The 16,310-nt window shown below is 40.7% G+C and overlaps 1 protein-coding gene and 1 long non-coding RNA gene across 8 annotated transcripts in view; both read left to right on the top strand.

Annotated features, from left to right (window-relative positions):
* LOC135484823 (cytohesin-1-like) overlaps nt 1-16,310 on the top strand; it is a 45,167-nt gene that overhangs the window by 6,133 nt on the left and 22,724 nt on the right. For 2 of the 7 annotated variants that reach the window (XM_064766534.1, XM_064766526.1), the window contains exon 4: nt 15,324-15,390. In XM_064766534.1, the coding sequence (XP_064622604.1) occupies nt 15,324-15,390 (67 nt within the window). Of the gene's footprint in view, nt 1-655; nt 1,374-6,021; nt 7,646-14,440; nt 15,139-15,323; nt 15,391-16,310 lie in introns of those variants that run through there. The other 5 variants (XM_064766541.1, XM_064766549.1, XM_064766514.1 and 2 more) reach the window with 5 other exon arrangements.
* LOC135497853 (uncharacterized) lies at nt 9,898-11,272 on the top strand. Its single transcript, XR_010448963.1, has 2 exons — nt 9,898-10,445; nt 11,041-11,272. It is a non-coding gene; the product is annotated as an uncharacterized LOC135497853 (long non-coding RNA).

Genomic DNA, 16,310 nt, shown 5'->3' with positions numbered 1-16,310 from the left:
ATGCGGTAAATTGGGTTGTCTCCATGGCAGTATTTGAGTGTCATTTTGTGTTCATCACTGTTTCATATTTCATAAATGTTGCATAGTTTATAGCTCTGAATATTTGCTTTGATCTACAAATATTTTCTAATAATTGATAACTTTCAAAATTGATACAAATTGCTTAATTGGGTCAGTTGTTTGGCATAACCTCACAAAATACAGCAAATTACTGCGTAACGTGTACTATGTGTGTTTGGCTCAATGTTCTGGTGCAAAGGCCTTCCAATTTGTAGCAGTAATTTGACAATTAGGATGCTAATCAGTTGCAATCTGCTGTCAACATTTCAAACCACAATGCTTTTTTCTAAAAAATCACTTCAGATGTCCAGTGTACATTGTGTCGTACTCCTGAGTCCTGTTGGAGGCCCATTCAAATCTAAGCGTAAGGGTTAACCATATCTTTAGTACATTTCTAAACAGTACCTATATACATTGACGTACATTTCTAAACAACCGTTAACTACTGTTATTGTGTGATTTGATGTAGAAGTAGTACTGGCCAATGGGTAAATTGTTGTAAACTACTATTTAATGGCACATCAGTAATAATCACCCCTATATGCCCAGAGCTTGGGTAATGAGCCCAGGTTAGGCCATGTATCATTTCATCAGAAACAATGGCACCAGCAACTTCAGATCCCCCATGCTGACTTTTCCCCATCTAAACCTGTCTCTTTGTGTGAAGTTCTAATTGGCTGAGCCCTGTGAAGAAAGGGCCACTTACAGGGGTCTTTGATTGTCCCTTGTGGATCAATGACAGTTTAGTGTTGTTCAGGGATTGCATAATCAGGTGTGGATTTTACCATTGGTGTGGACAAGGTTTGGATTTTAAACTTGTACACAAGTCTGGTCTTCACTGTTCGGCCGTGTAGAAGCTTATATTTGGCCTCTGTTTTAAGCCCAATTACATTGGTCAGTCTACCAGTTCAGTGTTATTCTATGTGTTTGTGAGTTGGCTAGTTTATACACCGTTTTCCCTGGAATAGGAGCTACATGTATGTTTACAGACAGGAAATCGATCCATGTAGTAGGCTGGTGTTAGTGTTAGTTGGTAATTATAATGTAGTCGGCAACGTCAGTGATGAGGATGTACAAATCGTATACCAATTAATTACCCAAGGATATGTACACTTGAGAGATAAGGACTGACGGTTGTGAGGTCCGAAGATGCCGAAAAAGTTCAACTTTTTCGGCAAGAAAAATCGATCTTTACCGACCAGATTTAAAATCGAACCTCCCACGAGAGCTTCTTTGAAGATTTTAGCAGACTATGGCCTTATTCCTGGATTCTACTATGAGTCGGGCAGCCCTGGCATCAGCAATGGAAAAAGGTGAGTTACAGTTATAATCTGATCTTCTGGTGAAAAAAAGGCCAGCACATGTAGCCCATACTTTCCTATTGATCGATCTCGGAGTGATCGATATCTCTTTACTGGTGATACCTTTTGCATCTTGAACTCGTTGAGAAGTAAGTCGATATCTATTTAAAACTTGATAATTTCAATTCGTTGGTGACTGTCTTATCTGCTGGATGGCAAACAAAACAAAAGACACTGTTACGAAGCACAAATGCCTTATGCCTTCTGAAACGGTGAAACCCACAGCATCATTTTTGACAGGGAGAGAGGCTCGGCAGTCCCCCTCGAAAAATCCTCCTTCAGATCAAAAAGTAACTTGAGTCCACCCTGCCTATTTTCACAGTGGCTCACCATAAACTTGTCGGGGATTAACAGACATTTCTTTTCTAAGGATAGGCCTCTTGGAGTAATGACATTGGTTTGAGTTCAGTAACTTTTCTAAAAGTCGATAGGAAAACAAATTTAAGGGAATGATGTCCTTTAGGCCTTTTGTTAGGATCATGCACATTGTTAAGACCTTGCAGGGACCAACTATTAAGGCCTACTATTCATGTTGTTATGCCGACTGTGTGCAGGCAACTTGTGTTTAGGAGAAGGTGGGCACTTGCATGCACTTGCAAGCACATTGATGGATGATTAGGGAACTTTTTAAAGCAATTAATTACTCCTGGGAATAGATTGCATGATTGAAATGTGGGGTGTGAGTTGGTATGTCTAAATCTTAACTTGATTTGTGACGAGGGAACACTTGAAGCCCGAAACCATTTACTTCTTGAATCCAACCTAAATTTGATTCAAAATTATAAGAATGGCTGTTTTCAAAACCGCACAATCAGAGTTAAACAGCGATGAATTGCCTGCTATTATGCTCTGAAGAACGCCTTGTGATTATAAGAAGAGCGCCAATTATGTTGACCCCATTGCGTCACATGGTGCGAAAATGTCTTACAAAACTCGGAAGGGTCTAATACTTCAATAATGGTTTGTATAGGCTTACTTTAGTGTGTCTGCGGGGCAATCAATGCTTTTCTTTTCCCCATTCCCTATGAAAATCAATCACACCATAGTGTTCTGCACTTTTCTCATGGATGGCTGCCAGAAAAGTGTGCTGGACATTGATTCGAGAGACTTGTTTTGGGCAGTTTTGGTGGAGGTAAATCTGCATGGCTACAACTTCAAACTAACTTTGTACTTCTCCCGTGGTTGGACTTAGCTGCCATTCCCAGCTCATCACTTTCCCCAATGGGAAAATAGTAGCAAACTGATGTCAAAGAAGATGTCTCGGGAAAGAGTAAATGCATGTGTCTGCAACATCATGAGAAACAGAAAGAAATCTATTGACCTCCTTGGCATATTGCACAATCAAGCTTCCTACGATGTGGATTTTCTGTGCAGTCACTCTTGGGAAAAGCACCGCAGTGTACATAATTATGTACTCTAACAAATTCCAATCTTGCTACATTGTTGTCAACATGATGAAACACCATCAGCCTCCTCAACTTCTCCTTTGGACTGTTGACAACATAACTTCAGATGACTAACAACAAAACTGTTTGCTCAGTGTGTCATGCAGTATTAAACTTCAATAAAATTGCCAAGGGAAGGTCACAGTTCAAATATCATTTGGTCCTAAACCAGGATGCTGTGTTTTTTAGTTGGAAATTTGGTACAGAGCAAAATATACACCTGAATCTGTTTCTAAGAAGTGGACCACACTTGTCATTCCTAGCAGTATGGGCGCCAAATAGATAATAGCCTAATAGCTGGGAAATAATTGCTGAATAATAGTGTCATAAACAAACTTTTAAAGGGACCCCTTCAAAGAACAGCTAGTTTGCACTAGTTGCATAAAAACTATATTTCATTATGTACAGCAATCAGTTTAATAACTTGCCTTGACATTGGTTTTGTTTACACCAAATCAAATGCGAAAATTATTTTCGTAGGGAAGGTTGTTGAAAGAGATGGTTAGTACCACATACCTACCTGCAGGACCAATGAAGGATTGCATTACAATGTGTTATAGATGGTTGCCATGCTTCATGCTTTCTTCCTCCTACACAAGCATGGCTGGAAGCCTGCAGTTGTTCACAACAGAAGTTCCTTCTGGAGCAAGAAAATTTTTTTTCTATGGAGGCAAGACCTCCATTTAGCCGAAAAATAGTGATTCTTGGTCTCGGTCTTAGGTAAAATAGCATGCCTGACTTGACCATATCCAGGCTTTACAAGCTCTGCCTCAACATCGACTAGTCTTTAGTCAGAATGTCAGGCAGGAGATAACAACCCGACAAGACACAGTCTCATCGCTTTTCTGCGGCTTGTGTGAAATCTTTGGAAATTGTCATTGTGCATCCTCGATGACCTATTACTCATTTTTAATTGCCTCGTGCTCATTACAAATTGATTTTAGGCGTCCCTTTTGTAATCTTTCAAGAAAATTGAATCCCTGAAGTGGTTTCACAAGCGTCTTGTTCTAGTTCTATCCATTTGATAAACCATCGAGAAGCGAGCTTTTCAAAACATTCTGACTCAGTGGCCTGTTCTCTATTGCTGTTGATACACGCTCAACAAATATTAGAATGTTGCTACAATGATATTGTAGTATTGCAGATGCTTCAGTCAGTTTCTGTTTCCGCTTGCATTGGCTGAATGGGGGTTATGAGAAATGCCAGTTCTCTTTTGCGACTATAGAAATTGCTGGAAATGGTTGCCGACTTTCAGTTTTCTGGTCTAAAAACATTTGGAGGAACGATGCATTAGACTTGTCCAAGGAGACCACTATCCAATCGTGGGAGGTTCTGTAATTACTGATCCTGCCACCTTTGAGAATCTTGGGAAATGTTTTGCTCGTGCCCAAATTGGCCCCGCAAGACAGTTGGAAACTGGAGATGAGCAGATTTCTGAAATCTTGTGATCTGCAGATCTTGGAGAAGAGATCATGACTGAGGGGAATTTATATTGTGATTTAGAACATCTATCTGAATCATTCGTAGAACAGCCTCGGGTGTAACTGCTCTTGAAATAAGAAGAAGATCAATGATCTTATGGATGAATGGTGCAAGGAAGTGGTTGTAAACAACCACAATAGGATTGATCTCCAAGCTGCTACTGCAACACTCCTGAAGACATCCTCATATAATTTGGCAATGTCAGATGTTCCAGTCTCTGAACTGATCAAATATAATATCTTTTGTTGGGCAAAGGATAGAGACCACCAAGCAGTTCCTGGAATGTACTCTCTCTGGCTTTTTGACAACTCCATATTGCTGTTTTAGAAGGGGAAGCTTTGTGTCGGGGCATCGGTTTACAAAGCTACTGAGAATTGACCCAAAGTAGAAAAAAAGTTTATGTCAGATGACATTTTTTCATGTGACATTCGAATCATCAGGAGAACCATGAAATTATATAGAGGGTCTGTTCCTTTGCTGCGTTCCTCCGTTGTTTTGCTGAAAGCAGCCTGCTTGGTCCAAGGCTTTCTGTTGATTAGAGGTGGTCAGTCTGGGGGCTCATTCCTTGGGAAATGAACAGATGAATTGGGTAATTTGACATGGAAAGTCAAGTACGCATTGCAGTCAGTGACTGAGAGGTGCATCTGGTCAGAAGGGCTGTAATTGAGGGGAGCTTTGTTCAAAAGTAGCAGTGTGACCGTCTCGCCAGCTCTCATTTATGTAGGGTGACTGATTTCAAGTGACATTTGGTAACGGAGCAGAATACTTGAGCTTATACATAATTTGAAACTTTGACCCAGGATGTGATTGCTCCTCTGTGATGGGCGATGAACCCAACAAGACCCCAACAAGATACTGGCTAATTTCCTTAGCTCTGGAGCAAATGTTCTTTCAATAACCTGCAAGTGCGGATGGATCCGGCTGCATTGTCTCTGTTGTTGTGCTCTTGGCATTGAGGAAACAGGATCGTTGGCTAGACAGGGTGTTGTTAACTGAAGTGCATTGGCTGATAGATAACTGAGCCTGGGGGACCGCTGATGAAGCAAAACCTTGGATAGTTTGTGTGTGCTTTCTCACGGTGTGACAGTCAATGTTTCCTTTACCCGAGGTGTGTTTATCTGTCCTGCTGAAGCTGTGACTATGCAGAGCCATTTCGAGGACTTGGTTTCATTTAAAAATATCATTTCGAGTTCAGTTCAGTGTGTGATAAGTTCATTCTTGGAACTACTGCTTGGTACAGGAAGGTAACTTGCATCACAGAGAGGATATTGTGCAAAGATGAACTTTAGCATACAGAATTGCTGGATTTCCTTGTGTCAGTGAGAAGTGTTCAGAGTCTATCAGTGTTCATCTCCAAAGTTGAGAGACCCTTATACCTGCAAATTAAAACTGTCACTTTTGGTCCTATTAGACCCTGTTCTTCTTTGCTAATTTGATTCGGATGCACTTTTAAAACACTTTTTCATCCGCACACTGTTTGATCATTCATCATCATCATTCTGCAGAAACTTTCACGGAACAGTTGCTTCTTTCAGTGGTTTATCCCTTGGAGTTTTCATTCATGAATCACTGCTCCAAGATTGGTACCTGTTTGCTACCTTGGTATACATGTCTTGAGTGGATCTAACCTAGACATCCTGTGCTCTCAGCTGATCATGCTCGTAGTTTCTTGGGCTGTGGGGTAATGAAGGAAGATCAGATGGCAGAGCAAGGGAGTGTTGCAGAAACCTGTTAAGTCTGTGCATTTCGATTTCAAACCCTACAGCAGATCTCTTTGAGTTCCAACATTCCCTTGGTATTGCTTGCTCTGTCATTGGAATTTGAACGTTTTAGGATCCTTCTCATTTGATCGAAGAAACTCAGTGGGCACATGGAGGATCATCTGATGACTGGCTGAACTAAGTTGTCTTGCTGAAACCTGCTGGCTTCGGGCCTTCATCTTCAGATTCGAACCCGAGTATCAGTAGTATATCCTACATTCTCTTTGGGTTTATTCCTCATTGTAATATTCATGTTGGATTCAGTGGATTATAGGGTCCACGTGTCTTGATAATCTAATGCAGCTGAATGACAAGCTGTATTCCCAGTGGATAACTTTGTTGGCCCACTTTTATAGGAAAGTTTGAAATTAATTGAAGTTCCCCTGTTGCCCATCACAGCTTTGGGATGAGGATATTCTCACTTAGGGATCGACAGGGAGGATAACAATTTGTTAGGCTCCAATGATGTCATGAAATGTACGTGTCTCAACCTGTAGATTTGCAACTTGGGTGCTTTAATCCTTCGATGACTGTTTGTGTCACATGTGACACGATGGATCAAAATTCCCTTGCCTCTCTTTCAAAGGGAATATAAATGTGAGCATCTGCTGACTATCATCAGCGATCTCAATACGGAGAAGCTCGACTGAATGAAAGCAACAAACTGATCGTTCTTGCTCTCTAGCATGACATTAGCGTAACAAATTCGTTGTGGGAACATTATGATGGCTTTGTTGATTCATGTGCGTCTCTAATGAGGTCGTTAGTGTGACTTTTTGGGTGATCACCGTCTATACATAGAGAAAGCTACTTTGGTAATTACATAACAAAAATGCTGATTGATTGATACACCATGTTAGCTGCAAACCCGATGCCTGGTAGACAAAGCTAGTTCATGCTTTTTGCTGTTGCAGCGTGGATGTTGGAAGTGTCAGTTTAAACAGGTTTCTCTTCAAAATATAGCAGGAGTCGATCGATTGAGTGTTAGAGTTTCATTGATTAAAAGTTGACATCGCAAATGGTGGAGTTTGAATTGGGGCCATATGGATATGGATCATGTTTGAATGAAATGGTAGGCCTACAACAGTGTATTCGTATTCTGGATATGATCATGGAAGATGTGTAGACTTCATAAACTCGGAACTTCTCAGACATGTTTCAACTGGAAATACATAAGAGGCAGATGGAGGTGATCATAGCGATTTTGGGGGACACATAGCCTGTCTTCCCAAATTAACCAATTCTGACTTGACATTTTGGAAAAACTTTGGGTGTAACGCTTTTGAGGGGTTTGATCCCCGACTTTTTCTGTGTCTGTGTGTCCACCCTTCACTGACCTGATGTGTATGGTGTTGTTTTACGAATCATCGATGTTGTGTAATCTTATGAAGGCTATGCGAGTGGCCCGATTATCACAGTACAGCGATGATGGTGACGAACATTACTATTATGGTGCTAGCGATAAAGACTTTTACACCGTGTCGGAGGTGTCCTCGGATAAGGCCTCCAGTGACAAGGTGTCCTGTGATAGTGACTGGTATGTATGATTTTCAGCCATTTACAGTGGTCAGTTTTAAGGTTTTAGGTAAGTTGCCTATCGGGCAACCTGCCAAGTAGAGTTGGTTGTCCTTCACAAACCAGTAGTCCTCTTTGATGCATTTTGGAGGAAGAATGCCAGTAGAGCAACCTCTATTCAAATAAGTTACCCGCACTGAAATTACAAGTTCTCTGACATTTGGACCATGGAACCCTGGCGAAGTGTGCCTCTGGGGGGAGGGGGGGGGGGGCTTGTCATTTATATCACATGCTGTGAAGACTTCAGGGTCCTGGGATAAGGTTACAGTGATATCAAGGTGTCCTTTGATAGTGACTGGAATGTATCATCATTGAATCAGATTGTGACTCCTGCTGGCAATGGGAGTTTGGGAGTTTGGGAGTTCGGGACATTGATTTGCCATTGTACATATCCATTTGCTTTTGATTGAACAACTTCGGATTTACTAGATATCATAATGCCATGATCATGTATACTTAATCTATATCTGTCATCTTAAACCAAATAAAACTTGATTGCATGATCAATCACTCAAATACCATATAACTTTTGGGTCAGTTTGGGGGCTTATAAACATAGATTTTAAAATTGGTTGGAAACCTCACCAGAGAATTAGGTTTGGATAAACTCACAGGTTTTTTACCGAGTGAAGTGTTTGTTTTGAAAACTCATTGGCTTAGAAGTGGAAAAACAAACATTTTAGTTCACCTCATTTGCACTCATTTGCATTCTTGAAAAAAGTGCTGGATTTCAGTTGTTCGTGTGCAGTCAAACTTTGGGTCAGGCGAAAGGTCAGCTTTTGTTATGATTTCTCTTGAAATATCACCAGAGGGGCCTTTCTCTCTCATAACAAAAAGCTGTCTTCGGTTTCTCTGCCCTGTTACTTGGTGCTACAAGTGTACTGCATTCATTAAAACAACACACACGAACAACACATATGTAATGCATTCCCAAGAAAAACACTCACAGTGGTATGTTTGATGTTGATCACAAACAATTTCTTTCTTTGCCGCATCTAAGTGGAATTCATTTTATGAAAAGAGGTTCAACTGTACTTCCGAAACAAGGGTATCTTCAAGGCAGATACTTACCCAGATCAAACAGTCTTCATCTCTGCCAGCATCGTGGCTCAAAGGCAATCGTAAGATTGTTGCTTCCTGGCATGTTTAGCATGTATCAAGTCTTGCCAGGTGCAGGCAAGATTGATGCTATGTGGCTAGCAAACAGTGTAATTCATCGTTCATGAGAATTCTGACCGCTGGGTACAGTCTGTGCCAATGATTCATCCCTCCCGCTGCAATACCAATAACATGAACTTGTCATCTTTATTGCCTTTATTTAAATCTTTAATGGCACAGGAAGAGTCTCTTTCTTGGCAATAATGGTGAGAGTATCTTGAATCAACCATTCTTCAGCTTGCCCTTCTCTCTCACTGCAGTAAACCAGAAGTATAGCCTCACTGCTGTGGGGTGCCTTAATGTCTATATAATCAGGGTGACCTGGCTGGTGACAGCTTAACCTCTCCCATCCCGACTTCCATGGTTTTATACCATTTCATGTTGAAGAAGTTAAATTTAGGGTCAAGATGGGCCTTACCCTGCTGAGGCCAAGCAAGAATCCCTGGCCAAAATCACAACGGTAAATGTAGATTTCCCATTTAACCCAGAGGCTTGATTTCGACAGACTTACTACTTCTTTTTGCTGACTGTGGGGGAGAGTATAGAAAGACAAATCGCTCACTTTAGTGGTATATACCTAAAATACTAAATAGGTTTCTCATACTTGTGAAAAAGTGAGCAATTGCTGTGTTTAGTCTATGTTCTTTTTGTTGGCCAAAATATCCTTCCATGTTGCAATGTAAGAGGCTTTAGAAGTGTACATGTGATAATATCATATGTGCGGTTGTTTGTTGAGCGTATATTGGACCAATTGTTGGTGATTAATCGGTTCTGAACATGAGCAAACTCAACGTTGTTTGCAGGGAAATTGATGATAATTTGATATAAAGCGTTATTTGAAGGCCTGAATGTTGTTCACTTCCATCATAGCTTCATGCTTCCATGCTGTTAGTTGTTTTTCTGTCTCTGACTAAGGCTATTCAGTCCTGGGTGTTCCTTGTGCACCCCATCCCTACTCCATCCTTGTGAATGGAGCATAAGAATGAGACATCTTAACAGTTTTGTTAGAGTCCCGAGAAAATACAGAAGTCAATAGGAGGAAATTGAAGTATTTTTAGCTCAGCTGAAAAGCTGAGCTATTCATATGAGTAAATGGTAGAATGAGTGTCCGTCTGTCTGTCTGTCTGTCTGTCTGTCTGTCTGTCTGTCTGTCTGTCTGTCTGTCTGTCCGTTAAACAGGCACGTTTCAAAACTATGGCGGATAGGCGATAGATTTTCCCTCTGAGGCGTTGAGACCCTTCAGGACTCCTGAATAGACCAAATGTGGGTCCGGCAGGATGAGCGGTTTGGCCACTAGGTGGCACCAAGCGAAATTTTCCAAAAACTTTTCCAGCAGCTGATTTCTCAGTTGGGGATCATGAATCAAATCTAATTTTATAGAGCAAAGCTTTCTCTTTCATTATCAATAGGCGTAGTTCATGAATTTCTCACCAGGTGGTGTTACTGGCGCAATTTAGTGAGCACCCCCAAGAAGAGCATTTTAAATTTCGCGCGAGTTATCCCACGTCCAATCACACATGCAGCGAACGTCACGTCTCGAGTCTGCGCAGTTCAGACGTAAGGAGACCATGCTATGGAATAGATCGCGTTCTGTCAATTCAGAGGTAAGTTCTCATTAAATTCACAATTTCATAGGCGACAATATTTGGCTGCTTGTGTTATTGCATGTTGATGACATTAGGGAAGGCTTGGATTGTTTAATTGGATGTGATTAATTTGAAATAGTTCGTCGACGATCGTTGAAAAACGATCTGCGAAATGCAGCTTGGTTGGTCTGAGAAACGATGTCAAAGTCCGGCTTTAAATCATGGATTTCTCAACAAATAACTCTTGTCACATAGCAGAACTAATGTGAATAAACAAGACAATAATAAACATCGTTCTGATATCATCGGGTAAGGTTGCCAATGTACATAAACAGTGTAATTGAGGATCGACGCCAGCGATTTGAAATGTCAACAAACAGTAAATGCGATATGATACACACTGACACTTGCACACTGTACATAGCACAATGCTTCAAACGGGGCCGATTCATCACTCTTATCACAATGTATTCCCAATCATATCAATGAACTTCCTTCATCATTCGGCCCTAGCGCCTTATCAGTTGTTGTTGGCCTTGTATTTGATATAAAACTTGGCTAGCTTACCTATTCTATCAAAATTAAAATGTTATCTCCTCATCATGTTTTGCAGGACAGGAATGATCTGCAGCTGCATTTGAACATATTTGGTGACTACATCTCAAAGATGACCAAGAGAGAGGAACGAGCTATGACTTTGCACATCCCATCGACTTCGGTGTTCACCAGTGCAATCATCAGAAGAGCCAGGCAATTCTAGTATTCAAGTATTTCATTCTGTAATACTTACCTCAAAATTTACTAAATAAAGAAAACCGCATGTGGCAGTTGGTTAAAAAAATCAAGTCTATCTGTTTAAAGTTTTTACTTGCTATCATTATTATCAACATTTCAATGGTGGCATTCTGCTAAGGTTTGTTAAGAGTTTCACTTGACTTAAGCAGGGTGTACACTAGTAAAATATTAGCAACATTTTACCAACATTTTACCAACATTTTACCAACATTTTACCAACATTTTACCAACATTTTACCAACATTTTACCAACATTTTTACAACAATTTTGCAACAAGCCCTTCAAGGCCCTGTATTTTACTAGTGTACACAGGCCTTTAGGCAATAATAGAGTTGGGTAGAGCATTTTGTTAATGTTACCCTTTTAGTTAGGGAAACTGGTGCCTTCTGCATTAGGTGGACCCCACTTACTCATCTGTCAGACCGGCCTCACACGTCGGCAGTAGAGTTTAAGGTCCAGTCTGCGAGATTTACCCATTTCTACCCAGCCAAAAGCGGGTGATTGGGCTAGTCTCTCCATGTGATTCAATTCGCATGGATTCTTGTGTCCCGGTGCTGAAAGGATCCCTCCACAAGGGCAGACTACATCCGGTGGCACTGAAGTATGGAAGAAAGACAGAAGACGACCAATTTGCGAAAAGGATCATCATCATCATCATCATGGTAACAGCTGAGGATGAATCATGTTGCTGTGTGTAGAATTGATGGTCCAATATAGGTTAGGTTATCTGTTTGCGCACACATTGCAAGGGTGGAGCTTGCTTGAAGTAGATTGCGCCAGTCTACCGTAATTCACTGTTACACATCCAGAAGCTAATATCCTTAGGCTTTGAGTCCTTAGTTTAGTAGAGTTTGACGAGTAATGTAATATATACGAACAACGCAGCAACAACTCAGCTGAGCGCCAGGCCCTTGGGCCTCTTGTTCTGGTTTCCTGTGCCTTTTGATGCAGAAAGGCTTGTGCTTATGCTAAATGACATAATTGCGCTTGAGCATACAAGAAAAAAATCAATTGTTAATCAAAGGTGTGATTTGGGTAATGGTGATAATTAATGCAACAGGCTTGTTACAATCAATCGGGCCCCAGTGGTCTGGATCATGACAATGAACCTGGCCCAATTAACCCAAGAGTTTACAAGATGTTTCCCCATTCGCACTGTGAAGAACAATGCAAAAACAGTAATCTTCAAAGGGGTTCTTTATTGATTAGCTCCGAGGACATGTTCAGTTTCCTAATTTGGTAATGTCTGTTTTTGTGGTCCCATTCAGTATGTGACTTTAGACCATATTGGAAAGATCTACGAATCTTTTGCTTACCATTTGAGATGAAGTTGATTCTGAAATATGCCAGGAAAGTGGCATTGTCAATGTTGAAGCTGAATGCTTTCAGTAAGGATAAGGCTATCAAACATGGTACCATGGTCAGAGTGATTTCATTCACAAAAATGTGAGTATTTCTAACAAATTCAATCCTGATATCCCAATATCATGATAAAGCATCCCCTCTGATTGGTGGGTTGAGTCCACAACATGGACATTGCCAACTTTGTCGGTAAACTTTGCTTTGATCATGGGCGATCACAGTTGGCTTCGTGATTATTGAACCTCACATCCAGGGAACGACTTTCTGAGAAGTGGGTACTCTGCATGAACAGTAGTCACCTGTGCGAATGCAAGCAGCAATCAGAAATACTTTTCTCACGACAATGGCGTAATTCTGTGCACTGGGATTTCATTCAATATGAAATTGCTGCCAAATATGTGCATGCACGATCTATCAATATCTATGTGTGTACACCCAAGTTGGCATGTACAGTTTTCCCTGTCATGATCATGTCTGATACATGCGAAATGAGAGACAAGCTTTTAATCAAATTTAGTCAATAGATTAGAGGAATTAGTCGAGAAATTTTGCCAAAAATATTTCGAAGACCAGCTGCAGATGATTGATGAACGCAGCATAGGAACTGATCCATACCCCTTCATCGCCTTGCCATATCTGTGTACAAGTTCCATCTCAGTTTTGATAAACATTACAACTGTAGAGCTCGGATGTTATTTTGTAAAGATATGGGCTAATTATTTGGGATTGAAGATTCAGTTCAACGTCGGACTTTGCCAGTTTGAAGTCTTAAATTGTATAAAGGTAGGTGTTGTTCAGTTTTCAAGTCTATAATGATAGAATTGCAGCTGTGAATCCTGCTCATAGAACTCAGCCCTTTACGTCTCTGACCCTGGAAATGATCATTGCCACCATTGCCAAAAACATGGTGTCCTCGGCCGAATCGACCGTTCATGCTACCGGCATGTTTGCTGAAGTGGGGACGTTTTCCACTCCTTCTGCACTCACCTTGCCTCATTTAGGTGGCGCTTTTGCCACACTGCTAAAGATGACTCTCAATCATTTGAGTCATGAAGACCATCTCCAATATTTGCACAGATAATGCCAGCCCACTTTGAAACCAATCTCAACCAGATTCAAAAGCCGTCATGTTGTACTTGTCGTAAAACCGCACATTATTTTCATCTTATTCTCAATTCAAATTCCCTTTCTTTGTTTAGTGCCTAATTGAACTGTCTGCTGTCATCGTGTTAGTTGTCCAGCTCTTCAGAACTTAGATGAGAGTCTGAGTAACCCAGATGCAACCAAATGTGGGCATGGTATATTTCAAACTGTATGACTAATTGAACAACATGGAATGGAATGTTCGCCATTCAGTTTCAGCATCCTTGGCATGATGTTTACCAGAATCTTAAAATTATTATCATAACGTGATCATTCATAGGCTATTTTGTTGCATGTTACATTCGTTCTAGACCTACACTTGCCTCAGCTTGTTATCAGTTGCCCCTTAATGAACCTTGTTTACCTAAGCCAACCTTGTGTCAGAGGTCCTCAGCATGAAATGGACTTATCAAGCACCCCATTTTACGACCACAGCAAAACCACTCCATTAATCTGGCAGCGGATAACGGACCCAATGCAGCCCCAGACTGTTAGATTGAATCAAATATGCTGTGGCCATGTTTCCCCCTGGAGACCATGGTGATGTTGAGTAAACAATCCATTTATTTATATAGTGCACATTGACATTGCATATTCAAAGACATTGCAAGGTGTCCCACACCTCCAGAGTCCATATACAGGCAACCCCAATTATGGTGAGGCCGTCAAAACTTTCAAAGTATTCAAAATGTGTACGATTTCATATTTTGTCTTCAACTGTGGATCAATAGATGAACTCATTTAATTGGATTAGCCTTGTCAAATGCGTTGAATGATTACATGCGTGCCATCTGGCTAGTGTTATATTTGATGCGTTGCATGCCTGCACTCTCATAGCACATGTGGAGGCAATTCACTGTGGTGACAACCTGCTCCTGTCAAATCGCTCGGCACCTATGCCTTGAAAGGGATACATGGGTCAAAATCATCTCTAACCTTTCTAAGATAGCATGTGTTTCAAGGAGGAGTTGTGTCTGAATTCAGATATTTCAGGATTACCGGTAATTTGTTTGATCCCCTCTTCAAACTTTTGAAGGATAGTAGGTTTCCTTTCCATCTGACTTGTTTGGATATAGTGTGACTCTTTCTTTACATGTTACATGTAGCGTTAAACCTACATTCGTAGCTTTCAGTGTTGTTTTCCCTGGAAACCAATCCAGTGTTTGTGGAAGCTCGATATTTTGAGGATGCCCAAGTTGTGTCAAGGACAGTTGCCCATGGTGGCTGTGAAAGCAATCGCATCAAATGTGGATATGTTTTGTGATTGATAAATTTAAGAATTCAAAAGTTCAATATCAGTATGCAACGGTTACGGAGATTCCGTAATTCCTTCCATATGGAAGTGGCTGGAACCATTGCTCTTCCTAGCCGCAAGGTTTTCTTGAAATCAGTGGATGCTTTGGTCCTGAGGTGAGTCATAAGTCTCTTGTATCATGAAGAAGGTCAAACTTGTAGAAAGTTTGTTTCTGTGATAACTTTATTTCTTTTTTCATTTGCAGCAAACTTTAAAGGTTTCCCATGAAGTCAACTTGGTTTAATCTTTTCCCTATTTTGACCATTTTACTAATGTTGTGTTTGCTCTTGTGTCTTTGCAGCAAGACCAATCCAAAGCAGAAACAGATGTCCAATGGCCGCAAACACTTCAACATGGATCCCAAGAAGGTGAGATTTAGTCGGAAATGAGGTTGTTTTCATACAAGCTGACAGCTGTAATATCTTCAATCAGAAATTCATACCAGTTGTGGCATTCAAATTCAAACCCTGCCATGAAACTAACAGTGAGAGAAAATCGTATTGAAACAGCTTTACTTGGATAAACATTTAACGCACCCCAATGATTTGTTCTCAGTATTCACTCTCAAACTTTAATGTAGTGCATTGAGCACTCGTTAAAAGTGTTTCGAGGAAAGTCGGATCGATAAATTTCAGTTCTAAATCCTAAAATGTTTCGATTTTCTGCACACAGCATTCAGTTGTCATTAAAAATTAAAGTTTAATGACCATGTCAGTATTCCACCTTTCAAATGTTTCACCGATTATAGTATCGTTGGTTTCCCAAAATGGCAAAGGAAAACCAACATGTTGTATAGTACATGTTATTAGTACGCAGTCTTCGACATTCAACATGGTCAAATTGACCCTTGACTGTGACAGTTGTTGAATCGACATACTCAGCATATTTCGATTCTGCTCATCTCTACATCCGATAGATTCAAACGCTGCTCAAAATAACAATTGGAGAATTTCCCAGGCTGGAGAATCATCAGCCATGGCATTGGCATGTCCGCAAGTGCCAGATGCCAAACAGGCATTACTCACATCCACAATTTACTCATTATTTCATTGATGATTTATACGACTTGACCGATGAACAGTTTGATTGGTGCGTTTATCGCATTTGAGTCCGTTTGTTCTAGTCTCGATGGGTGCCTAACTGTATTTATTTTGAATTGATATTTATTAACGAGACCCTAATCATTTGTCGATGACTAGTCCAAAGGGAGCTGAGGGGAGTTTTTGACTCGAGGAGTCAATTTTCATGCACTTAGGGACTGTGGTGATATCTCGTGGTTTGTATTGGT

The sequence above is a fragment of the Lineus longissimus genome, chromosome 1 (genome assembly GCF_910592395.1).
Source record: "Lineus longissimus chromosome 1, tnLinLong1.2, whole genome shotgun sequence".
NCBI lineage: Eukaryota > Metazoa > Nemertea > Pilidiophora > Heteronemertea > Lineidae > Lineus > Lineus longissimus.
The sequence above is the reverse complement of the archived record's forward strand: the minus strand, read 5'-3'. Positions and strand labels throughout refer to the sequence as shown.